Here is a 25,527-nt window from a genome sequence, read left to right as displayed (position 1 = left end):
TCTCTGTAAATATCTTCTCTTTTGTTTCTTTGTGGTCTTACCGTGATTGGAGGTTTCTATGCCACTGTGTAAATTCATTCTCTCCTGTCAGTCTCTCTCCATTGCTCGCTCTCTCTCTCTGTCTCTATTTCTCTCTCTCCCCTCTTCCCTTCTTCCATTCAGCTGTGACTTTTCTTATTGCAGCCTGTATGATTATTGGAGGGCTGCTGCAATCACAAGGAACCACACAGACTGGGTGGCTCAAGGAACACAAATTTATGTCCCACTGTTCTGGAGGCTGGAATTCCAAGACTGAGGTGGCAGTAGGGTTGGTTTCCTCTGAGGCCTCTCTCCTTGGCATGTAGATGGCCGTTTTCTCCCTCTGTCCTCACATGGCCTTCCCTCTGCCTGTCTGTGTCCTAATCTTCTCTTCTTGTGAGGACACAAGTCCTCTTGGATCAGGACCCACTCTAATGACCTCATTTACCTCCATCCCCTCTGTAAAGACCCATCTCCCCATGCAGTCGCATTCGGAGGTGCTGGGGGTCAGGCCTTCAACATACGAATTTGGGAGGACATAGTTCAGCCCTTGGCGGAACCTTCATTCACAACACGTGCTAGTTTTCCCTCTTGTGACTTTGACCTTAGAGGTCTTGTCTTCCTGCCGTTGCCCTGGGGGTCTCTACCCATCCCCTTCTCCGGGCCCCTGGGCCCTGGCTGCCCCTGGGTCTCTTGTTTTAGTAACGGGACTTTTTTCCAGCTCATCAGCCCCCTCTCCCTCCTGCAGCATCGACACTTTCTCCATCATGAACTTTAAGTTTTCCAGGTGTCTTTATTTTTATTAGGTTTCCCAGAATCTTCTTCTTTTCTACTTTTTCCCAGTGATCATAATTGCCATTATTTTTCCTTTTCCTTTCCACCGGAAGAGTCTCTTCTCGCTGAGTTTGCCACAGGCTCCTCCCCTTCTTTTATCAAAATCGGTGGGCGGGGTCTCTACCTGTGCCCCATGGCACTCTCTCTATTCTGCCTCTCTCTCCCTCCATGCCTTGTGACTTTCTGTCCCACTTTCCGTTTCCACAGTCTCTGTAAATCTCCCCACCCCTGCTCCCATGCTGCTCCTTCGAACTTGTCCAAGGGTGACAAGAGCGCTCCTTTCTCTCCTTTGTTTCCGGCCATCACTGTCTCAGAGGTCCCTCTCCACCCTGGACTAGTCGTCCGTCCTGCTGCTTCTCTCTGATTCACTCTCTTTCCTCTCCACTTTGCCCAGGGCCTGCATCTGCCTTTTCCCCTCAGGGAAGCCCAGGCGTCTCAGCCCTGGGAGCAGGTGGCCAGGAAAAGGGAAGCCCTGCTCCAAGCTCTTGTCTGGGGTCTGCAGATAAAGAGGACGGGCCAAAGCCAGGGTGCAGAGGGGATGGAGTCAGGCAGGCAGGGGAAGCATCCAGGTGTACCACAAGACAGAGGGCCTGACTGGTTGACCGATTATTTCAAACGACAGCTTGAGCGTCGGTGATCCTGGAAGGCTGCACTAGTGGACCCACTGAAGTCAAAATTATAGTGAACTTATTTTAATCCAATTGGTTTTTAGGCTGATACACCCAAGTTGAAACATTTTAATCAAAAGTTATTTTTATCATTTTAGATCTCCTTACCAAACTTAGATGTAGGATGCTTTCTGAAAGCCCTCAATTCCATTTTTTATGATAATTTTACTCGTTTGATTTATAGGTACATCAGCAACAGTTCTTAATTGGCAATCCTATTGATCAAAGGGTTTGAAACAAGCGCTCAGCGAGAATGCGGGTGATGCATCAGCTCCATCTGATGCACGCTTAATTGGGGAGAACAGTTTAGTTCCACCATTTGCACTTTGTATGCTTCTTGTTTTACTCAAAAGTAGAGATATTCATTAAAATGTTCCCAAATATCTCCACCAGTCTGCCGCCAAGACCTGGGAACAGGCTAGGACAGCCCTTCGTGACGGTTGCCAGCAGAGGCTAACCGTTTATACCCACGGCCATCCCCTCTCCTTCCGGCGTCCTTGGACTCCTCTTGTACCCTCCAGTCCACCTTCCACAGTCCCTCCTGTCTCTGTTCTGCTTGGAACTTTGACCCCTGGAGCAAGGCAGACTTGGTTTCATCAGCAGCATTGGCAGAGGGCAGCAGCGCTGTTTGAGCCCTCCCTGCATCTCTTCCTCACAGTTATGTTATTCCTGTGTGTCCAGATGCAGAGCTGACCAGATGACCCTCGGCATCTTTTCCATGCTTGATCACCGAGGCCAGCTGACCCCCGATGTTTCATGAGTGGAGGGATTTTTCCACAAACCTCACAAGTATCAGAGTCTAACAAAATGTCATAACGCTGGGTCGTTAATGTATATATTCCAAAGCTTGTTATAACATAAAAATATACCTTTAGAGTATTGATATAATTTTCTTATTCAAACAGTATACACCTAGGTATTTGCATTTTAATTTCAGGATGACATCCCTGACTTTCACAGTATCATAATTAAAATGATCTGTAGGAGTTTTTTTCCTTCCACTACATGCATTTAACCCCAAAAAGCCAATTAAATGAAAAATAACAAATGGATTTTCTCAGTTACTGCCAACTTTGATCTGCCCTCATGATGATAATGATTTATTAGAGAAGTAGATTGCTCTAATTCGGTTCAATTTAACAACAGTTATTGAGTTGGAATCAAATGCCCTCTGCAGTGAAAGTGGAAACAGGAGACATTTTATAAGAGAGCCTCAGGCAAGACCCCGTGTTGGTCTACGGTGGTCATAGCAAATGATGAGGGAGCTGCTGTGGTCGGGGCCCAAGTTTCAGGTCTGTTACTGTGCACCGGCGCTGAGGCCAGACACTCGAAGGTCCTTAGAAGACAGGATATGGTGTGATGACTCTGTCCTCTAAACCAAAGATGGGCTCTCAGAAGCCCTGTCCTCCCCCGAGGGCCATTCTGGAAATGTGTCTTTGTCCGTCTCCACTTGGCCCACTCAAGTCAGAACCTGCGGTGAGCCAATTATATAATGATAGCATAGCTTTTATCGTCATCGCCATTATCGTTAATTTTTTCGATTCTTGCCATGAATATCAGTGGTTCAGTATTTCATGAAGAGGCAAGAAAAAGCACAGATTTTGCGAACGTCCGCAAAATTTTACTATTGTGTATTATTCTGTCTAACGTGTCTAACTCTTAAAAGTTCCTTCTGATTATAGAAGTACTACATACTTATTGTACAGAATTCATGGAGTATCAGAATGTGCAAAGTAGAGAATGAAGTGCTCCAGGATTCCACCTGCCAGAGGTAACAACTGCTTTTCTACACGCACACACACACACACAGACACACACAGACACACAATTACACTGGTATAACACTTTTCACGGTAACGGGATCATGCTCTTCGTGACGGTCAGACGTTTGGACATCTTTTCTCCCCAGTGCGCTGTGGCCATCTGTCGGTCGGCTGATCTAGATCAAGCTCACTCTTTAACCGGCCGTCGAGCCCCCTCGGTGTGGTGGTGCCCTGGATTACTGAGCTGTCCTCTGAGCAGTCCTTCCCTCTTATAAACAACCCACACAGGCCACCCTGAACGTCCCACCTGTGCCTGTATGACCATGAAGGGAACTCCCGGAAGTGGGTTATGGATCAAAGGATCTGGACGCTCCACATGCTGATCAGATACCCATTGTCAAATTGCCTTCCTAAAGGTGATGCCACAGACTGGGCAGCTTAAACAAAAGAACTTTATTCCTTGCAGTTCTGTAGGCTGAAGCCCAAGATCAAGGTTCTGGAAGGGTTGGTTTCTCCTGAGGCCTCTGTCCTTGGCTTGCAGACGGCTGTCTCCTCCCTGTGTCCTCACATGGTCTTCTCTCTGCGTGTCTGTGTCCTCATCTCCTCTTCCTATGAGGACACCAGACCTATAGGATTGGGGTCCCATCCTAATGAGCTTTTTAATCTTAATTTCCTCTTTAAAGACCCTGTTCCCAAATACAGTCACATTGGAGATGAGGGCTTAGATTAGTTGAGGAATCCGAAGGCCTGATGGGAGGATCTGCTTCCAAGGTCACTCCCATGGTGTTGGCAGCACTCGGTTCCTTACGGCTGTGGGCTGGAGGCCTCCCCAGTTCCTTGTACATGGGCCTGTCCTTGGGGCAACTCACAACAGGGCAGCGGGCTTCCCCCAGGAGGGAGCCCGTGAGAAAATGAGAGAGAGCGCCCAAAACAGAAGCCACAGTCTTTTTGTAGTTTAATCTCAGATGTGACATCCCATCACTTCTGCCATAGCCTGTTCATTAGAAGCAAGTGACAGGTCCCACCCACACTCAAGGGGAGGGGATCCCACAGGGCTGTGAACGCCAGGAAGGGCGTGCGCTGGGGCCAAGTTAGAGGCCGCCCACCGCAGGGGCATGGACTATTTGCTGACAGCGTCAACGAGGTCTTGTTTTCATTGTATTTTCTAAACAATTATTATTGACACATAGGAAAACTATCCAATTTCATAAATACATAATGTATTTATGTAGATATAGATGAATTTACACCTCATTTTTATTGTGACTTTTTATCTTAAGTGCAGAGAGAGTTAGGTTGATCGTAGCCCACCCGTCAGTCTCTCTCTCCCTCTCTTTCTCTCTCTCTCTCTCTGTGTCATCCTTTATTGAAAAAAATATATCTGTTTTTGAAGTTGTTGCATTCATCCATCTTTTCATGGCAAGAGCTTATGTGAGACCGTATCCTCAGCATCACGTCACAGGATGTGCCCGTAGGTTTCCTTCCATCGGCTTCCTAACTTTACCTTTTGCATTTTAAGTTGAACCCACGTCCTTTGTGCGTGCCGTGGTAGAAGCCCAGCCTCTCCATGCAGCAAACGGTTTTCTCGGCCACATTTACTGAACCACCTAGACCTTTTCCTCTGCCTTTTATTCTTTTTTTCATTTTATCCTGTACAAGTGCCCCTGTGAATCTGGTTCTCTCTCCAGTTCCACTCATCTATCCGCCAGCTCCTGCAGAAACAGTATACTGTCTTTCGGATGATGGGCCCCTGGTCTGTCCAGCATGTGGTAGGGCAACATCCCCTCTTTGCTCTCCTTAGCTCTTTGTGGATCATTAATGTTCTGTGTAAAATTTTCATTTATTTGTCAAGAATGTTACTCGTGTCGTGAGCTCGGGTCTCCACCGCAGTGCCTCCCCTGAAATCTCAGGATAGCACAAAAAACGTGTCCTTCTTGTACAGGGTGTGATGTGGTTTGGTGCCCCCACTCCGTCCAGTAGCTTCTCCATTGGGAGCGTGTGGCCCCCGAGTCCACCGCAACAGGGGCTGGGAATGGGCGAGCACATCATCTCCTAGCTGCCCCCACCCAGGACGGACCTGCCTGCCTTCTGCTCACAGTCCACTGGCCAGAACCAGCCACAGGGCCACAGTCCGATCGCGAGGGAGGCGAAAAGTATAAGCAAGCACATGGCAGTTGTGCAGCACTTATGCACTCTACCGCATCAAGTTCCTCAAAAATACCTGCGTCTTAAACTCATCAGCTTGTACATATTAAATATGTGCAGTTTTTTGTATGTCAATCATACATCTAAAGAGTCATTTTAAGGGAAATAGCTAAGCCTTTAGGAGTTTCTGTGCAGGCCGTTCTCTCAACTACAAATAATGAGGTCAACAGGATATTGCATTCCAGTGGCACAGAAAAAAACGCTTAATACCACCAGAGGCAGGCAAATAAAGCCACAGCAAAATTAATATTTTTGCCATGTCAAATATAAAGATTGAATAAGCTTGATTTTTGTATATTTAAATCTTAACTCAAGCCAACGTAAATATCAAATAATAAAGCTAGGAAAATTAATTTGAAAAATTGTCCTTATACCATTAAAATATCACTGCAAAATACACCTGAGATCACTGTTCCATTCCTAGGAAAAGGGCATTTGATAATTTACCCCTTAACTCCCTTTGAAATCTAATTAGCACCTGTCATAATAGGCCCTGCACAACATTATTGACTGCAATGTAACAATACACTGCAAGAGGTGTTTTCGGTAAAAATGAAAGATTTTACTTTGAAATTCCAGTTTTCTGAAAATGTTCACCCTATGAAAGATACCTATTGGAACTTGAGTGCTGTTAGCCTGCAGGGCTAAACCGATGTTACCTGCACACGTGGTATCTAACGGGAACTGTCCACCGCCATCATCTGTGACTTCGTGGAGATCACCTCTCCAGCACGGAGCACTCAGTCTGAGGCCGTTTTAGTGACTGGCACAGGCACGGGGTGCTGTGATGGGAAGAGGGTATTCTATGGTCTAACCAGGTTGGGATACTCTGCCCTACGCAGAGACATTAGAAATTCTTCGATCCAACAGTGGGCTGATATTTTTTGTGCAGGTTCAGGCACGAGTTCTACTGTGCCCCCTTTCCCAAAATTTTGCATCACAGGGTTCCAATGCCAAGAATAGGCCTAGATTGTTGGGGGACACTGCCATTTACTACCTCTGCTGCCACTGAGAAGTTATCTGCCCCTTCATTCTCCACTTGATCACTTGCAAAATTACAAGCATGTCCACCTCCTGGGTGTGGAGTAGATGAGCTAACGTGTCAAATACCGTGTGGGACACGTTTTGGGAAATGCTGACCCATATATACTGCCTTTTCTTTGGAATTCTAGCTGGGACATAAAGGACCCTTCAGATCAGTGCCAATAATTCTACCACATTCCACATTCATTCCTCAGGACGCAAGCCTGGCACCCCCTGGGGGCTGGGTGTGTGCTGTGCGATGCTTGCGATGAGGACTGAGTACCCCAGACAGTGAGTGAAGATGCCGTAGCCTGAAGTTTTCATCACGACACATAATGAGAACTGGTTTACTTCACCTCAAGTTGGTGCCCTAAGTTCACAGACACGTGAAAATAGGTGACTTTTGGAATAAAAGAAATAACCATTGCCCACCTGAACTTCCCGTATAGAGTAGATGCATCCGTTATATCCATGGTTAAAATTAAGTATCCAAAATTGAAATATAATTTCCTTTATTTATAGTAGCCTAGCAACTGACAGCCAATGAGGCATTCTCATTCTTCCCAGAAATTTGGAAACCAAGAATTCTTAGAAATATTTGATGCATGATATTGTTTAATCAGATATTTTATATAAATTGCTTCATTTAATTTTTATCACATTTTAGATATCTTGAGAATATATTTGTGTTCAAATTTAAATCATTTTTATTAGGCTTAATACCAAGTTCATCATTTAAATAAAGTCATGAATCAGCAAAAAATGTTTATTTGCATCGTGTGTGCAAACTTATCCCCAGAATTCATTTCTTTCTTCAAAGCTGTGTCTTTATAGAGGCACCATTTGGCCCAAGTTTTCTTGGCTGCGTTAATTGTTATTGTGTACAATTATATTGACTAAATATAATTACCCAACCTGATCTTGAGAAAGAAAACTACCCAGCAGTGGGATAGCTGGATCATATGGTAGATCTATTCTTAATTTTTTGAGGAATCTCCACACTGCTTTCCATGGTGGCTGCACCGGTTTGCACTCCCACCAGCAGTGAACAAGGGTTCCCTTCTTTCCACATCCTCTCCAACATTTGCTGTTTCCTGTCTTGTTAATTATAGCCATTCTGACCGGAGTGAGGTGATACCTCATTGTAGTTTTGATTTACATTTCCCTGACAGCTAATGATGTTGAGCATCTTTTCATATGCCTGTTGGCCATCCATATATCTTCTTTGGAGAAATCTCTGTTCAGATCTTTTGCCCGTTTTTTAATTGGATTGTTTTTTTGTTGTTGAGATGTATGAGTTCTTTGTATTTGTGACAATATGGATGGAACTTGAGGGTATTATTTGAAGTGAAATAAGTCAGAGGGAGAAAGTCAAATACCGTATGATCTCACTCATAAGTAGAAGATAAAAACAACAACAAACACACACATAATAAGGGAGATTAGATTGGTGGTTACCATAGGGAAAGGGGGAAGGCAAAAGGGGTGATTAGGCTCACGTGTGAGATGATGGACCATAATTAGTTTTTGGGTGATGAACATGATATAATCTACACAGAATTCGAAATATATTATGATGTACATCTGAAAGCTAAAAAAATAAAAAGAAAGAAAGAAAACTAAAGTTCTTGGACTCACCATGCTGCAGTTCTGATAGGAAGATTATGTAGCTAATAACGTAGAAATTAGAGGTTCATTTTGGTCCCACTCCTAAAGTTCCCCAAATCTGTGGGGTTTGGTAGACTCTAGGAAGCTGCTGCTTAGTGTCTTGAATCATGTGGAAGGAATGCTTAGGAATCCGTGTCCTACTTCAAATCCTGACTCCAGCGTTTCTTAGCGGCGTGACCATGTTCCCCACCCCCTGCATCAGTTTCCGCTCCTGTATCAGGGTAGATAATAGTTGCTTTGTCTGCTACACCGAGGAGTGAGATGCAGACGAGAAGGTCCTTGGAAAATGATGTTGAAACTCTAGGAAGCTTTGCAAGGATTATGATCAAGCTGTAAGACATGTTTCACTTACAGAGCATTGCGCGGCAGAAGGAACCCTGGGCACAGCAGAAGTAAACCTGGCAGTTCCATCTCCGTTATAACGCCTGCCAGTTGTGCTTTAGTGAGCCCCTTCAGCACCAAGGATGCGTTATACACGTATCCTTGCAAGGTCTGCGGCCGCTCTTCTCAGCAATCACACGGTTTCGATTAAAGACAAGACCCCTCCCACGTGCCACCCCAAGTCAGTACCATCACGGAAGGGACTGGAGGAAGGGAAAGTCTTATTCTTCTGGCCCCAAAGTTCAATGCCCTTGTACAAAAGAGGAAAATTAGTTTTGGGAAATGATGAAATGAGTCAAATCTAATCCTGATTCGGTATGCAGTGGGAGGCGAGGAGGCTAGGAAAGGACCTAATAGTCTGATATAAATAAATAAAGCGAAGTCACCTTTTTTGTTTTAAAGGGACTGGCGCAATTAGATATCTTGCTTAAAAATTTATTTAGCATTTAAATGTGATTATGAAATGCTCATTTAAAAATTGCACCAATATTGTGCAAAGCTCCTGATAGTCTAGGCACAGTTGGGCGTGGGCCACCCACTGTTTGTATTTCCATCACTCGTCGTTGTTTTCTCTAGTAGAATGGAGCATTTATGAGCATGCGCTTGAACACACCTTTGTGAGTTCAGGTTCCAGTCCACCACCTACCTGCTGAGAGACCTGGGGCCACTAATCTCTGTGCCTCAGTTTCCTCATCATGAGGGAGGTTACAGCAGTGCCCCCAGGTGAGTATTGAGCAGTTTTATACCAGTAAAGCCCTCAGAACAGTGGCTGGCACAAGCTTCACCTGTATTGTATTAGAAAGTATGTACTGTCTGAATATTCCCAGTGATGTTTATAAAAATCACTGATTGAATTATTTTCCCTACTTATTATAATCCTTGCTTAATCAAAAAGAAAAGATTGTATAGCAACACCCTTCTACAAGTAAAAGAGTTGAAATCAGAACATCCCCAAAGTAATGACCTTAGAGTAATAATAGCCATCCCAGTTGCCTATAGAAAATCACTTTTTAATTTTTTTATTAGGTCAACCAAAATCAGTCACTCAGTTTTCTAAGGTTTTAGTCAGAGACTAGAAACTTGAATTTAAAACAAACTCCCTTTCTTGATTATAGTCTTAAGACTGTTTTGCGGTAACAGAACACTAGATTTTCCAGAAAGATCCCCACCCCTTGCTTTCTCAACACCAAGTAAACTATTTTATGCCCTATCTTTGCCCTGCATTTTTTTGCAAACAGAAAAAGCTTGTGTTGGGTTTCATCTACAGTGGAGCTGTCGCCTGTACACTGGTCAGTTTGGGAAGGTGGGATGGTGATGGGGGGCCCTGAAATGGTTTCAATCCTTTAGTTTTATCCAGTTACTCATAGCACACGGCCAGGTGGGGTCAGTGCTCAGAGCTCTTAATTGAACCAGTGTAAGTGGAAGGTGGAGGGCAGGAAGGCAGGGGCTGGGGGTGATGGAGGGGTGGGAGCGAGGGGGCAGCCAGAGGAGGCAGGGGTGAGAGACCGAGAGCCACAGACTCCAGCCACAAAAGCAAACTGCTGACATGCAATGGGCACATGCTCATGGTGCAGAAATGAGTGGGCTTTCCAAAGCGTGCCCTGTAATGGGTGCTGGATTTCACCAAAAGACCTGCCAGAAAGTATGTTTTATGAAATACACCTCATTTTTTTAAACAAAGCGCATTCAGGTCACTTGTGTTAGGACAAGTTTATCACACCCACTGAAATGGCTCAGAGCACTTCGGGGTCATCGAACTCAGGATGGTGAAAGGCCGGCTCAGGTCTTGGGTGAGTGTCTGGAAATCCCCAGGGCTGGTCCCCCTCACCTCCTCTTCTCTCCGGGAGCAGCGGGAGGAGCAGCGGGAGCAGCGTGTCTGCGGGCCCAGGGAGGCGCCTCCTGCATCCACCACCTGCACCTCATTAGCGCCTCATTAGCAACCAGGGCGCGAGACAATCCAAATCCTGTTCTCAGGGCAAACGTACCAAGCAGCTTTCCAGCTTCCTATGAGGTGTTACGTTAGTAAAAGTTGTTCAGCACCTGGAGGGCCCACCTTCCCAGTGGGGGAAGCATCCCTTTGTGAGATGACATCAGGCGCAGCTGGGGTCAGGGAGCCGCTGAGCTGGCCCCGCCTCGGGAAGGAGCATGGGCGGGGCCACGCCCCCACTCGTGATGGGATGGTCCCATGAAACGGAAACTCTTGGGGGACGGCTAGAGAGTCACATGCGGCTTCCTCCAGTGGACTAGACCCATTTCTAAGCTTCCCATTGTGTGTGTGAAAGTGCTGCAGGAAGGGAAATGCCCCATGAGCGCGTGATGTGCTCCTGGCAGTACTTTTTCAGCTCCTTTCATTACTTTCGGTGACCTTCTGTCATGTCCTGTTAGCAATGCCCACTGGCTAATTAGTTTCCTCATTAGGAAACTGTACTTTGGACCCATTAAAGCACACTGCAGTGGTCTCTGCTGGACACTAGTGGCCACCAGTAATAACTTGCCATGCACAGGGCAGGAGTGGCCCCCTCTGGTGTAGAGAGGTGGGAACATCTCTTCCCCACAGAAACTAGTGACCCCAACTCCAGGGACTCAGAAATTTCCACCTCTACCCATGCTCACTGGGGTGACCTCACCCGTGAGCCCTGGGACCACCAGCTTTCATCAGTGCTGAAGGCCCACGGTCACATGAGGGTGACTCACTCCCCTGGGGGAGAGGGCCAGCGGGGCAGACTCTCCCCCACCCTCCCACACTCCAATTAGACCCCTACAGCCTTCTGCCTCAGACTGAGTCAGCATCTACCCATCTGCCCAGCCCCTGTGCTTCTCTACCCCGACCTCTCTGCACCCACCAGGCCTCACTAGGCCTCACCAACAGAGCTTGGTTCCAGGAGTGACCTCCTCCCAGTCAAACCCATAGAGGAGGAGCCGCCATCTTAGGCCAAGCTCATGGTTTCAGCCATGCACTCATCACCCAGCCCTCACGCTGGAGGCAGTGCCCTCACACTTTGCTGCAGGCATGATGAGCTAAGGTGGGACCCACAGGAAGCTGCCCCAGTCTCTGCCCCCAGGACAGGTGTGACAGGAGTCCCTGCTGACTACCACCCCTACCTCCACCTCTGAAACCTGATGGGCCAGCCTCTGCCAGCAGGCCTCCTTGGCTGAAGGGAAGGGCGCTTGGTGATGTTCCAGACTTTGAAGAAATGGTTGACTAGAAAGTTGGGTGGGCTTCATTCAGAACAGAGAGGTTAAAGAGAAACTCTTGGGGCACAAAGGCAATGAGTTTGACCCTAGCAGTGTCCACGCAGAGGCAGCAGTGGCTGGCCTGGTGGAAGTGTCTGGCAGGAAGTGGACTGACATTTGGGACTGAGGTGGTGGCTGACGATGTGAATTCCAGAGTCCCCACACAAGACATATGAAAAGCAAAGATGGAGTGGACTGGTGACCAAGTCTGTGTGGTTCTCTGGAAACAAATCAAGTATTCAGGGCTGTTCTGAGTGGCTTCATCCATTTCTCCATAACAGTGGGTTCCATCTTTCCTCAGCGCTTAAGAAAGGAAACCAAGCTGGAGACACACCCTGGCCTCTCCACAGGCCCGTCCTGCTAGAACAGGGAGGAAGACAGGCACGGGGGCATCTCCAGGGCAAAGGAATGAAAGGTCACCTCTTTACAAGCGCCACTCCTTTATTAAAAATCAAAAAAGCAGTAAAGAGATAAAGTAAACAATCACACGTAGTCTTTGTTATTGCTCTGTTTTTACTGCAAAAACACTCATCTCAAAAGTAATATATATTTTAGAGAATTTGTGCCCAAATCATAACATATCACGTTTGAATTTTTCCAGAAAATGTATCTCAAGAATTCCAATGATTCCAAAATCTCGTTAGTCTTATTTATTTAACGTTGCAGAATTTCCTTTAGCGTTTTGGAGTTCCTGCGCCAACTGCGTTATGTGGTGGGAATGTTCTTCGTCATTACAAGTCGTCTTGCTTGGGGAAGACAGTGAAGCTGTGAAATGTCACCTTCAATCACAAAGCCTGACGTGCCTCCTGAAACCAGGAGTCGTCTCAGGAGTGAAAGCATATGTAACCTCGGTTGCCTGTGAACGTCTTGTGTTCCTTCTTGGTGTAATATTTCCAGAACAACCCAGTTTGGGATTATTTTGTCAGACTCATGAAGCCCAGGCCAGCAGGGGCAGAGGGTGGAACGTGGCTGCCCTTGTGCTGACAGATTAATTCCCAGCGCTGAATCCTGTCTTGTTTGTAGTGACAGTCTTGGTCCCCCTCATTTCTTGGGAGTTCCCTTCAATGGCGTTGCCATGACTACTGTCCGTGTGAACACAGAACTGGTTCTGTCGATGGGAGTGGGTAGTGGGGAGTGTCTGGATCACCTAGTTAAGGAGGGCCATAAAATCCGCAGGAAACTGAAGGACATCTACCCGGAGGCGGATTGTCCCCCACAAGCTTACAGGAGTGAGTGACCCTTCTCGGCATAGCTGCTTTCTGTCGGTTCACATGGTTAACCAACAACTCTGCCCGTTCTTCCAACTGCCCAGGGGCTCTGCCCAGCCTAGACAAGAAGCCCAAGCCACTCCCACAAAGCCCGCACCGGGGTACCCCTTCTTTCCTCCTGACGTGCAGCAGCATGAGGGCTCTGTGTCCCCAGTGTCTCATCCTTCAGTCAAGGCTGTGTGGTAGGACGGAGGCAGGCTCGAGCATCGTGGGGTGTGCAGTGGGGGGATGGCCGCAGGTCAGAGTGAGCAGCGTCCCACCCCAGAAAGGAGGGCTGCAGTGAGGATGAAGCCTCCAAGAATAAACGGGTGGGTGAAAATCCAGTGGTGTGCTGTGGGGAAGAAGCTTGATTCTCGTCCTTTAAAAACGTGTTCCAAGAAGAAGGGAAAATATGGCGCCCTAGGAAGGTCAAATGTGTAGGGAAGAGAGTTGGCCTGGGTTCTGACCTAAGAGGTCAAGTTGGGTAGGAAAACACCACCATTTCCTGCCAATCCCTCACTGAGCGTAGAGCAGGCGCAGAGCAGCAGGAAGGCCGGGTTGCTGTGACTCGTAGGGTGAGCACGTGTTTGTCCAAACGGAGCCGGGCCCAGGGGAGAAGTGTTCATGTAAGTGAAGGTGTGCCACCGTGTGGGTGGTGCGTGAGCCTGCCTGTGATGCCAGGGGGCAGAGGGTGTGCTCCTGGGACTTTTCCGGAGCCCCACACAGGGGCAGCTGGAATCAGCTCCTATGTAGAAAACATGGAACGAGGGGCTGTTTTGTGCTAAAGAAGAGTTTCAGCCTTGAAAGTGGAACACGGCCTCCTTGGCTTGGCCAGTCAGCAGCAGATTCCTTTTGCATTCTCCGTCTAGCAAAAATGGAAGCCACAGATCGCAGTCATCTGAGGGAGCAGGACTGCGAGTGGACACATGTCTCACCGAGGAGATGCCTGCTCCGTCACACAGGAGCTGGTGTCGAGGAGGACACAGAGTCCCCACAGCGGTGGCGGGAAGACCAGGCTCCTGGAAGTGAAGGCAGATTCAGTGCCCTGATCAGCTTGTGGTTTAACCAAACTCTGCTGACTATGGGACGGCAGGCCCGGAGCTCCGTGCTGAAAAGAGGGTGTGGAGGGCTGGAGGCGGTTCAGTGACCACAGAGCACCAGTGTCCGGTGGGGGAAGGCCAGGGCGGACAGCATTTTGTGGAGTGAATGATGAGCATCCTGTTTCCTTACATCCGTGACCCTTCTCCATGTTCTGAGAGCTGGCCTGTGACCTCGAGCACATTATTGGCCTCTCTGTGATGGTTTCCTTATCTGTAAGTCGGGGTTGATGATAGCAAAGCCCACCTGGTGGGGCTTCAGGGAGGGTTTAAGGAGTGTGTTCAAACCCCATCCAGAGAACATCCCTGGCACATGGCAGGCACGCCACAGAGCAGCCGGGCCCCCTAATAAGTATGTCTAGCTGTCACTTACCGTCTTCCAGTGCGGCTAATGAAACCCACCGGGACCCGGCCGCTTAAGCAGACGTGTAAGTATTAGTGGAATCTCCAAAAAAATAATTTTGAAACAATTACCTGATAGAATTTAAAGTTTTAGCATAAAGTTCCTTTTCTCCTGCTTGCTTCTTCCAGGAAGTTACAATCTGTCTCAAAAGAGATTCAATAATTGCTGGAACTTTCTTCACAGTGTAGAAGGGAGAGATGCTTGTGTTTTGCAAGCATCAGAAATATCCATGAACTGTGCTTTTGGTGCTGCCAGAGGCCTGAGGATTTTTATGATAATATTAAATGAAGTGGTTTCACTTTAATTCCTATTGAATATTATCAAGTTTATACAAAACTGGTGCTGGCTTAGTCATCCTAAGAGGTTCACAAACTTAACAGAAAATATCTGAGTACATTTATTACCTAATAATTGGGAAAACATCTTAGAGACTGGAACAGAGAGTCTGTGGTTACATAAGATTTCTCAATAGAAAATTCTAGAATGCTCCACAAAGGAAACATTCCTTCTTGAGTGAAGTGGCTTTGCACCCTGGGCACTGTTCTCACACTTTGCCCTGATGAATGTCAATGCCACAGGAAAATTGGTCAGTGGTCCTGCCGGGGGAGGGAGCTGGAATCTGGCTGATTGCATGCATTCATTCACTCATTCACCCACTGCTGCCAGGCTCCTGGGTTGAGCCCTGCACATCTCATTCACCTGGTCTCACCTGGACTCTCCAGCAACCCCCGCGAGGTCTGTTGGGTGGCGGACACTTAATAAATCTGTGGGGAATGCAGGTTAGGGACTTGTTCACAGCTAAGTGGCACTTTTCTAAAGAACCAGGTGTGTGTGTGTGTGTGTGTGTGTCTCTGTGTGTGTGTCTGTGCGTGCGTGCGTGCAGAGACTGCTAGAAAATGAGGCCAAGAAGAGTTTTTCAAGTTCTGATTTCCTCCAGGGTCAGAAAGCTGGAGTGCCCTGGGTCTCCTTACCCACAGTGACAGATCCCTCCCAGGCCCCTGCCGGCATCAACATCGCCTCCAATGGACTCAGCCCCTTCCCCTCCACCCCCATTGCCTGTGCCCCAGGCCAGGCCCTCACCCGTCTTCTCTGGACCATGACAACAACCTAACTGGCCAACACCCCACACCTAAATGGCCACAACACCTCCCAAGTGACCCATCCCAAAAGAAGCCCTGACCTGCTGTTGGGCCACTCACAGGAGGGGCCTGCCTGTCAGCCTTTCCTCCTGTAGTGGGGAGAGTTTGTCCCCCAGAAAGATACGTTGAAGTCCTAACCCTCCTCCTGCCTGTGAATGTGTCCCTCTTTGGACATAGGGTCTTTGCAGACGTAAAGTTAAGATGAGGTCATCCTGGATTAGGATGGGCCCTAACGCAGTGACCCATGTCTTGGTAAGAAGAGGGAGATTTGGACAGAGAGAGACGCACGGGGAGAACGCCACATGAACATGAAGGCGGAGATCAGGGTGATGCGTCTACAAGCCAAGGCATGCCGACAATTGCCAGCGAAACTCCAGAAGGTAGTGGGGAGGCATGGAACAGAGTCTCCCCTCCAGCCTCCTGACACAGCCCTGCTCACACCTTGGTTTTGGTCTCTGGCCTCCAGAACTTGGAGAAGATACAGTTCTGTTGTTTTAAGCCACACAGCATGGCGCTCTGTTCTGGCAGCCCCAGGAGCTAATACACCTCCCATCGCCACCTCTTCCCTCTCTACACTCCCAGGAGCACAGACACATATTCCCCACGCTCCTCATGGCCTCCCGTCCTGCATTCTGGCTGGATCATTCTGCTTGTCCTGTAACTCCAGCTCCTGAGCCACCTCCTCCAGGAAGTCTCCCCTGCCTGTCTGGCCCCCAGGCCGGGTTTAGTGCTCCATCTGCACTCCCACAGCATGCTCCCTGCAAGATCTAGAGCAGCGGTTCTCAACAGGGGTGATTCTGCCCTCCAGGGGACGTTGGCAATATGAGGAGACATTTGTGGTTGTCACAGCTGGCACGGGGCTACTACTGGCATCTGCTGGGTGGAGGCCAGGGGTGCTGCTCAACATCCTACAATGCACGGAGCAGCCCCACAACCAAGAACAATCCAGCCCAAATGTCGGGAGTGCCCAGTTTGAGATTCTCTGATCTAGAGAACACTTGCTCCTGCAGAGGTATCAGATGTTTCCAGCTTGTCTGCCCTCCTCCTGGGGGGAGCACTGTATCGCCCATTGCTGTGCCCGCCCACGCCTGCCACCACCCTCTCTCTGTATAACTGGGCAACAGGTCAAACCTTGTCTATAGCGTCAGACAATCTTCTCAGTATCCATGAAATAAATGCGTGTTTAACCTGTTGTGTACAGTCCCTTCCATATCAACGCCTTTGGGAGACCCAAGCTTGTCTTTAGGAATGGGTAGGCCACAAATGTGACGCTCCAGGGTATGTGTGGAGTGACAGATTGTGTTCTGATGGGGAGAGAGTCTCAGCTGCCTTTTCGGTGTCACCAGAGGTCACCCAGCCATCTTTCTGAGGACACCGAACCACCTGCTGGTGCTCTGTCCACCTCCTGGGGACACACACAGCCTGTGTGGACTGACAACATCCCATGAGAGAGAAATCTCGATGGTGTGGCAGTGCTTGTCTCCAGCAGAAACTCCATCTATGTGTACGGGCGTGTGTATGCTTCATTCCAGGTCCCTAAATCGAGGACAGTCCACCTACAACCACTCATGGGGGCTCCAGTCGGTCCGCTTGGCAGTGTGTGTCCCTCACCACTAGTACACCAGCCCCAGGGTCCTTTGTTCTCATGGAATGTTCTGGTCTGCCTTGAAACTTGCTTTTCTAATACCCTTTGTGCGTTTAAGCTGGGCATGAACCTAGCGCCCATCTCAGACTTAGAAGACGAACAGTGTGTCTTCAAGGTGTCACTTCAAGAAAGATCAACTTAGCTTATTGTTTCTGAGGTGAGTATTTGAGTTGGTCATTTCCAGAAACCTCCTGACAGTCTTTTTAGCAATAAGATCTAGGAACTAAATTACGAATAGCTGGGGCGGGATTGGGGGAAGGTGTGTGAATGAGTCTGTTAGGGGATGCTGAAGTAATGGAAGCAAATGATGCAATACTGAGCCGAGCTTCTGATTAAACCCTCGGAGGACACGGAGACCACAATGCCCAGCCAGCCGAAAGGGGCAGGGTGGCACTGAGCCTCTGCCTTGGGAAAGCCTGGTTGCCTGGAGGTGAGCCGCCAGGCCCAGCACGTTTTCCTCCAACTCCCACTCGGAAAAGCCTTTCCACGGCGGATTCCGAGCCTCCCGCGCGCCCGGACGCGGTCTCTCCTTGGTCTTGCGCCCCTCGTGGCGCCTCCGGTCATCCCCCGGCGACCTGGGGGAGGCGCTGTGTTCGGTGGGGACTAAGCCCATTAATGGAAGCTCACTCTCCTGACTAGCCTGCATGATCAAAGCCACCTCGAGTGGGGCGTTGTCGTGAACGTCTAACGAGATTGTGTGAAAACGGTTGCCCCCAGCAGGTCGGCACCGCACGCGAGTGGCACTTGGTTGGGTTACCGTCCTGCTGGTTGCTTGCGGACAGAGGCCGTGTGGGGAACCGGCAATCACAGGGCCCTTTACTCTGACAACACCCCACGTCAGCTCCGTGGCGGCTCCTTTGCTGGGACGGCATGTGCCCACCGTGTCCTTTTGCCCCTTCCCCCTTCTGCTCTCCAGCCCCCTTGGCGTTGCGCCGCCCTTGCCGGGTCTGGTGCTGGGTGCGTCCCCAACAGGCTGTAAACTGACCTTCCTCCAAGCCGGTCCATGCGGCCTGGGGCTTCCCTCGAGGTTCCTGTTGGATTCCCGTCCGCGGTCACTTCAGTCCAGAAACAACCTCACGTCTCTCTCTACAGTTTGAACATCACCACAACAGCGGTACACACCCACACACGCGCACACACGTGTGCACATGCAAACATATACATGCACACAGAAACATGCCCTTGTGCACACAGGCATGCACACACGCCTTCACAGACCGCGGCGACGGGCTGCAGAATCAAATCCGCGCATTTCCGCTCCGGTTCTTGTGTTCTATGCTTCCTTGGACCAGACCCAGCTGAAGCCCCTCTCTCGCTGGTCCCTGGCTTCAGCGTCATTGTTTTCATTTGGGAACCTGTTTCTGGGAAGCAGGCTCCTCTGTGCAGAGTCTTCTTGTCCTCTAGGACTTGTAAGTCGATCTGCTTGGAACATTAGACCTTAGAGGAAAGATGAAATCGTTGCTGTCTTTCTGAGCGGACCTCCTTTCAGAGATGCGCTGAGCGTCTGTCTGCCTGGATTCTGGCCGGGGCCTCCGTTTCTCCTCCAGGTACCAGAGCTGCGGAGAAAGTCTAAAATGGTTGAGACCAGCGTTGGTCGCAGGAGTTAAGGTTTGTGATAGCTTTTAGCCTAACAGTTACACTTTCAAAGACTTTGAAAACAAGCTCTATAATTTAGCCCCGGAAATGAGTTAAGAAACCGCAAAACTTTACACCAGGAGTCTAGAAATTCTAAGTATTTTTAAAGGAGCAGAAGCTTGTCATTCATAGTCAAATGAAACACAAAAATCCCACCGAAGTATGATTGCAAAGAAAAAAAGGAGTAAGAAGAAAAATCTAATCAAGTGGGAAATATAGAATGAATATATTTGTCAAACTGTTAAAACAGACATTATTGAAAAGGCTGAGAAATTAGCCATGTAAATGCAAAATATTGGATTTGCCTGAAGACATTTTTGTGACTGAATGAATAGACTATAGGATAGCCCATGAAAGACAGAAAGTTTAGTGCATCTTTTTAAGAGAACAGAATGAAACCAATTTTGCCAGAGGATAAGACCTTCTATGATAGTTTAGAAAGTAAAAAGCCCCATTTATTGTGTTCACCCTGTGCCTGGCACTGTGCCAAGCATCATATGTATTTTAACATATTAAATCCTTATAAAAATCCAGTGTCATGTGATGCTATTATATGCTTATTTTACAGCTGAGGAAATTGAGACTCAGAGAGGTTAGGTAACTCACTCAAGGTCACACAGCCAGAAAGTGTTGGAGCAGGGATTTGAAGCCAGAGCTGTTGAATTCTGCACTCCCACCGCAACACATGTGCACACACACAGGCACACGCTTCATGCTCCAGCTTCCCCAAGTTTCTGCCCATCATTCTCTAAATACAGCCGGATATTTCAGCCTATGGTTTGGAACCCCCTTATCCTCACCATCATGGACTGGTAAACGCCTACCACCTATATTTCAAGGCTCAGTTCAAGCGTCGTTAGACGTGGAAATCTTTCGGATGCGCAGCCATCCACCACCACCCTCTCCCTCACGCTTTCTTTTGGTCTCCCCTGCAGCAGACTGCATCCTCCTCTCTGGGTTGTAAGTTCCGTGAGGACCAGAATTATTTCCGCCTTGGAAAGCTCAGCAGTCCTAGGAGCCAGGCCGCTTTTAACTCGGGGAAGACGTACAGCCATTGTTTGCTAAACAAGTAGAGAAGGAACTGACTCCCCCTTGCCCTGGGCCATCTTTATTCTCCACCCCAGCGGTCCTCATTTGGGGGTGCTTTTACCTCTCAGGGGACCTTTGGCAATGTCTAGAGACAATGTGGTTGTCATAACTTAGGGGATGCTGCTCGCCTCTAATGGTGGAGGCCAGGGACGCTGCTAAACATCCCACAGTGCACAGAACGGCCCCTCACACAACGGAGAGTCATCTGGCCCAGGACGTCAGTAGTATCGAGGCTGAGAGACCCTGATGTGCGCCTTCCGTCTCAGCAGCTACAACACCTCCATTATTTTCCGTAATGGACTCTAAGCTGCTATGGGCAAGGACCAGGATCACTGTGTCTTTTTAAACCCAGCACCCAACATACAGGATGAATGAATGAATGAGTGGATGAGTGGATGAGGGGGATGCAGAAGTGGCAAAGCCAGGCTGAAACTCAATGTACACAAGGGGTAATGAAAACCACGTGAGATCAGGCAGCTGAACCGAGGACTTGAGCTTGGGGCCGCGTATTAGCTGTGTGGAGATGTTTTCATGATGCATCATTGTGATTGGCCCCCAAAAGGCCAGAAGAAAAGAAAAAGATCAAACCAAAGCACCAACTAAGGGCTTTGTTTGTCAGACACAGCCCTGGAGAACTGCGTTCTCGTTAGCTCTTTCTGCGTCGATATCTTGGTGAGATTCTTAAGGTTATTAGGGCGAAATCCTATGGTTGGTCATAGCTAACTACCTGTTTACGTTCTGTGGCTCAGGAGAGAGAGATTGCGTACCTACCTAAACTCTAAATGATAACACAGATGTTCCGGTGGGTCAAGTCAAGTGTCACATGCAGGTCTTTTAGCATTAAACACGAGTAGAGGTATTTTAGGAGAAACGAGAGTTATTCAAAGGAAAATCTACAGAAGAGACTCGGATTATTAGTTAAACGGAAGCAGACAAGGGAGAAATATGAATGCTATGAGAATAAGAAAAACAGCTCTTAGTTAATTGTATAGACTTTAAAATTCTCAAAGTGTTTTCAAATCCACTGTCATATCTGATGTTCATAATGATGCTGTGAAGCGAGTATCGTCCCTACTTTATAGAGGAAATACAGAGTCAGAGGAGTTAGGCTGAAGGTGCCCTCAAAGTCCAGACTCCAGGAGATTGTGCCCTGGAAGGTCTAATGGGAGCCAGCTCAGCATCAGAATGGCCATGGACCGTCAGGAGCCCCGGATGGATGGAGCCATCCTCCTCTTCTTGGGCAGTGGGCACCTCAAGGCCATTTCAGCAAAAACAGCCCAGCCACCCTGGCAGAGCCAGGAAATGTAAGTGATGGTTTTCAAGTACACTGTTTCACTGGGTGATATTCAAACAGCCAATCAGAGGAGGACAGGCGGTTTATGAAAAGATATTTGTTAACTGCAAAGTTGGCTGTGAGATCTAGGAGACGAGTGGAGCGTTCTTTAGGGCCGGGCCGGTTGAGCGCGGGGAAGGCGGGAGACCGCCGACGGGCTTGCAGCAGGCTCTGTCTCCTGGTGCTGAATTGACTGACTGCTAGGGCTTTGTGTTCATAATTCTTCCCGGGAAGAAAAGGCAACAAAGAGTGGTCTGTTCATTTGGGGTTTTGTCTGTTGTTTTTTATAACAATTGGGACTTTCACAAAGAATAGGCAAAGTATATGTTCCTGCCCAAAGGGACAGAATATTCAAGATTATGGTGAGCCTGTATTTGTCTGGCTGCTTTTAGCTCAGAATTCTCGAATCATACCATAAATTCTTGGTATTATAGAAAAGAATGATAGAGATGGTTAGAATATGAATTTTAGGCAAGAAAAATAGCCCTTGATATTTGCTCCTGCTTGATGTAGAAATTGATGCTGACATCTCTGCAAAGATGCATTTGCATGTGTTTAATGAAACAACTTTGCACTTTGATCTCAGCCCGTGATGGTGATGATTATAAACGTATGAGCTTTTGGTGGTCATTTTTCATCAAGAGCAACTGCACCACCTAAGCAAAGCAGGAAGCTATAAAATTAAAACTAGGAATCATATCCTGGGGAAATGGGGGAAAGTTTCTAGAAGTCAGTGAATCGCAGTTTTCTGTCTTCTCTTCCAGTCCCCCTTCACCCTTTTAGCAGCTCACTGATGTGAGCTCCGCAGCATATTAGAAGGTGTGGTCCTGCCCTTGATCGGCAGATGGACAAGTTCAGCTAGAGAGAGGCAGAGAGGGGCAGACCAGAACTGTAACCTGGATTTCTGACTCCTCAACTGGGCATTGGTCTGAGTAGTGGAAGAGGAACCATATGCTCTGAATTTAAATACACAAAACAGTCTTCTGTTCCAAGTTTCTAGTGGTTGAGTGCCATTTTCCCCAAGAATTAAGAGGCCAGTACAGCTGTCTTCCCACCAGAGTTATCAGTGTGTTATCAGAGACAGCTAAGATTCCGTGGACCTTGCGCACCTATGGCCACGTAGACCTGAGGCCCTCAGTACCTGTCCAAGGGAACAGGTATGTGATGTGGCCCAGTGAGGCCACTGGTGGTGAGGCCTGGTTCTGATTCAGGTCACCTTACAACACAGGTGACACCTGCCCGCAGGTGTGCTATAACAAAAATATTCCACATGGGGCATGCAGAGCGCCCGTGTAGAGAGGATTGTCAACAAAAGCTCATCAACAGCAAGAGATTGTTGAGAATAGTGTGCATGTGCTTGCCAGGGGAGGAGACTCAGCCGGGGCTTTCGGAGGCATTTCTGCCCCACCTGCAAAATGCATGCATGCGACACTCAAGAAGACAAGCAGATCCTCCAGGAGGGCTGAGGGAAGTCAAGTGCAAGGAAATGGCTGAGAGGCTGAGAGGGTCTGAGCTGATCTGCCATCAAGAGGCATAATGAGGAATGACTGAGGCTGGACTCATAAGAGCTGCGACAATTCTATCTGACTGAGGGCCCAGCACCGCCCAAACTGCTTGCTGTCTTCAGTCTGCTCATTCCCTCTGATGTCAAATAAGCCTCATTCCCCATGGCTCTCTGGAAGGGTGGCGATGGCCTGAATCACGGACACATCAGTAGGGTCCTCTGGTTCCTTCTCTCTCGTGGTCTAGAGCCTTCTGTGCCCATCCTAAGACGAATCAGACCCTCTTGTGCACTGCACACCCGAGTCCTCCATCCTTCGAGCCGGACACACTGGTCACTGTGGGGGGTGAGGGGACTCTCCCCAGGTCCCCCCCATCTCCCGGGATTTTCTAAGGAAGCATTGGCCCCTCGCCTTTAGCCCTTCCCTCACGACTCGAGGGCAGCCTTCCTCCTCCAGGAAAATGGCTCCACCATCTTCTCATGAAATGGCTCCCAGGCGACATGACTTACAAGACTTTCACTACTTGCTTCTGAGCTTAAATTTTAAGAGTTTTAAAATATGAGTGTGAATATATAAATATGCACATCTATAGATAAACATATATGTCTGCTGTTATCGAAGAGGAGCTGAAAGTTATAATGAAAGGCATTCTTTGGTGGGAGGGAAAGGAAGTTAGAACAGGATTTTGCCTTGGGGACAACACGCTTGGTTCTGCATAGATGCTCTTTGGTTAAAGCTCGCCCTCCCAGCGCCATCTCGGGAACGGGAGCAGAGGTTGCTCTCCAGCCTCCTGGATAAGGAGGTTCAGAGGGCCAAGGCTGTGGGTTTGTGAAGACAGCACCCCAAGCATCTCTCTCCCCACCCCAAAGGATTGCCAGCCACTGGCCTCCCCCATCTGTTTTGTGGCAAAGCTGTAACGCTCCTTATCTCTCTGGGCCAATACATCACATTGACACAGACATCAGAAATTCCCATGGTTTTGTGTGGTTTTAACAAAGAGGGCAGGAAACAGGATTACTGCTGGGGTTCTAACCTGGTTTTTCTTTTCCTCTCACACAGGGGCGCATCTGTAGAAAAGCCGGCAAATCAAAAAAATCCTTCAGTCGCAAGGAAGCTGAAGCGACCTTTAAGAGTTTGGTGAAGACTCATGAAAAGTACGGTTGGGTCACCCCTCCCGTCTCTGATGGCTGATGTTTGCAACGTGCATTAGACGCTTAAGCCGCCTCTCCACACACACAGATACCCGACATCTTCTCCTCAACGCTGAGCATCCTCCATCCTTTTTTACTCCAGCCGGAACTGAATCCTGAATGCCAAGGAGACGTTTAAGTTATTTATGAATAGACGTGTTTACAGAGAGAAAGAGGGAGCCAACGCTGTTCGGGATTAGGTTTCGATTATAAATGAATGATCATCTCTAAGTCACTTTAGAACAAATGTTGAGATGGTGACATGTCCCCGCCTGCCTGCCCCTCTGCCCGCCCCAGTCACATCGCCCTGAGCTTCTTTCCATGACAGCAGCTCCAAAGAGTGGGCAGGAAACTCAACGCCCGCTGTTCGACCCATCTACATGTAAATGGCGCCGTTCATATTTGATAGGAACGCCCCGCATAGCCGGTACATGTTTGCTGTGCTCTCTATCCCTGTTTCTCTTCCTGGCAGGTCAACATAACTTGAAGACGTGTGTCTTTCTGTGGCCCCATGTGACGACATGTAGACCTCATTTGTGCTATGACTTTTGGCTCATGAAAACAAAAATTTAATATTGCCAGGTTCTGGTGATTTAAAACAACAACTGCCCACTTGGTTAAAATGTGCTCTCTCTGCTGATGTTGCGGTGCGCGGCTGTCCACAGAGAAACCAGCGCCCTTCGATGAAAGGCAGGGGGTGCTGTGGCCACCATGGGGCACACGACGGTGCAGACACCAGGTGCGCCCTCCCTGGGGCTCAGAGCACCGGAGGGTCAAATGCGGACAGTTTCCTCCGATGTTCTGAAATGCTCCTATGATTACATACATCGTGTTCCTGTCTTCTCTCCGCTGGTCAACCCACCACCAAAAGCAAAAGACAATTTCCCATTCACTGAAGTCATCTGACTCATTTTATTCTATGTGCTAGGGAATGCCAGAACTGCCAAAGGGTACCAAGTGATCATACGACGATTTGCATGACCGGGTTTATTTCTTTACCCAGTAGTCACTTGTGTGTCCCCTGAGGCTGGGATGCGTGAGCCCCCTCACCGTGATATAAACCTCCTGTTATTTAATCTCCCCACAGTTTCACTTCTCTCTTCTGTTAAGTTACTTAGAACTTTCTAAGAAACTCCATGAGATGAGGAAATACTGTTTATAATAATATGCGGAAAGAGGTAAAATTGTTCATTCCAAGTGGAAAATCTTATTGGACACATTTTAAATAAAATCGTGCATACCTGAGACACTGCCTCAAGAATCCAATCATTGTGGGCTATCCTTCCATTCAAAATATTTAATCTATTTTAAAAATTTAGTATTTCAAGTCCCACCAATACCATGATAGCATTCTGCAGGAAGGTACAGGAAATGAGTCTTAGGAACTCATGGTCTTTGCAAAAAGCCAGTGGATTAAAACCGTTCCCAGAAGTGACCAGGGAGACAATTAGAA

General features: G+C 48.2%; 1 protein-coding gene across 1 annotated transcript in view; it reads left to right on the top strand.

Moving 5' to 3' along the window:
• UBE2QL1 (ubiquitin conjugating enzyme E2 QL1) overlaps nt 1-25,319 on the top strand; it is a 44,856-nt gene extending 19,537 nt beyond the window's left edge. Inside the window, exon 2 of the mRNA XM_014828448.3 lies at nt 23,944-25,319. Coding sequence (XP_014683934.3) covers nt 23,944-24,075 — 132 coding nt within the window. The 3' untranslated portion in view covers nt 24,076-25,319. The remainder of the gene's footprint in view (nt 1-23,943) is intronic.
• The last annotated feature ends 208 nt before the right edge of the window (nt 25,320-25,527 follow it).

Source organism: Equus asinus, chromosome 10 (genome assembly GCF_041296235.1).
Source record: "Equus asinus isolate D_3611 breed Donkey chromosome 10, EquAss-T2T_v2, whole genome shotgun sequence".
In the NCBI taxonomy this organism is placed as follows: Eukaryota; Metazoa; Chordata; class Mammalia; order Perissodactyla; family Equidae; genus Equus; species Equus asinus.
The sequence above is the reverse complement of the archived record's forward strand: the minus strand, read 5'-3'. Positions and strand labels throughout refer to the sequence as shown.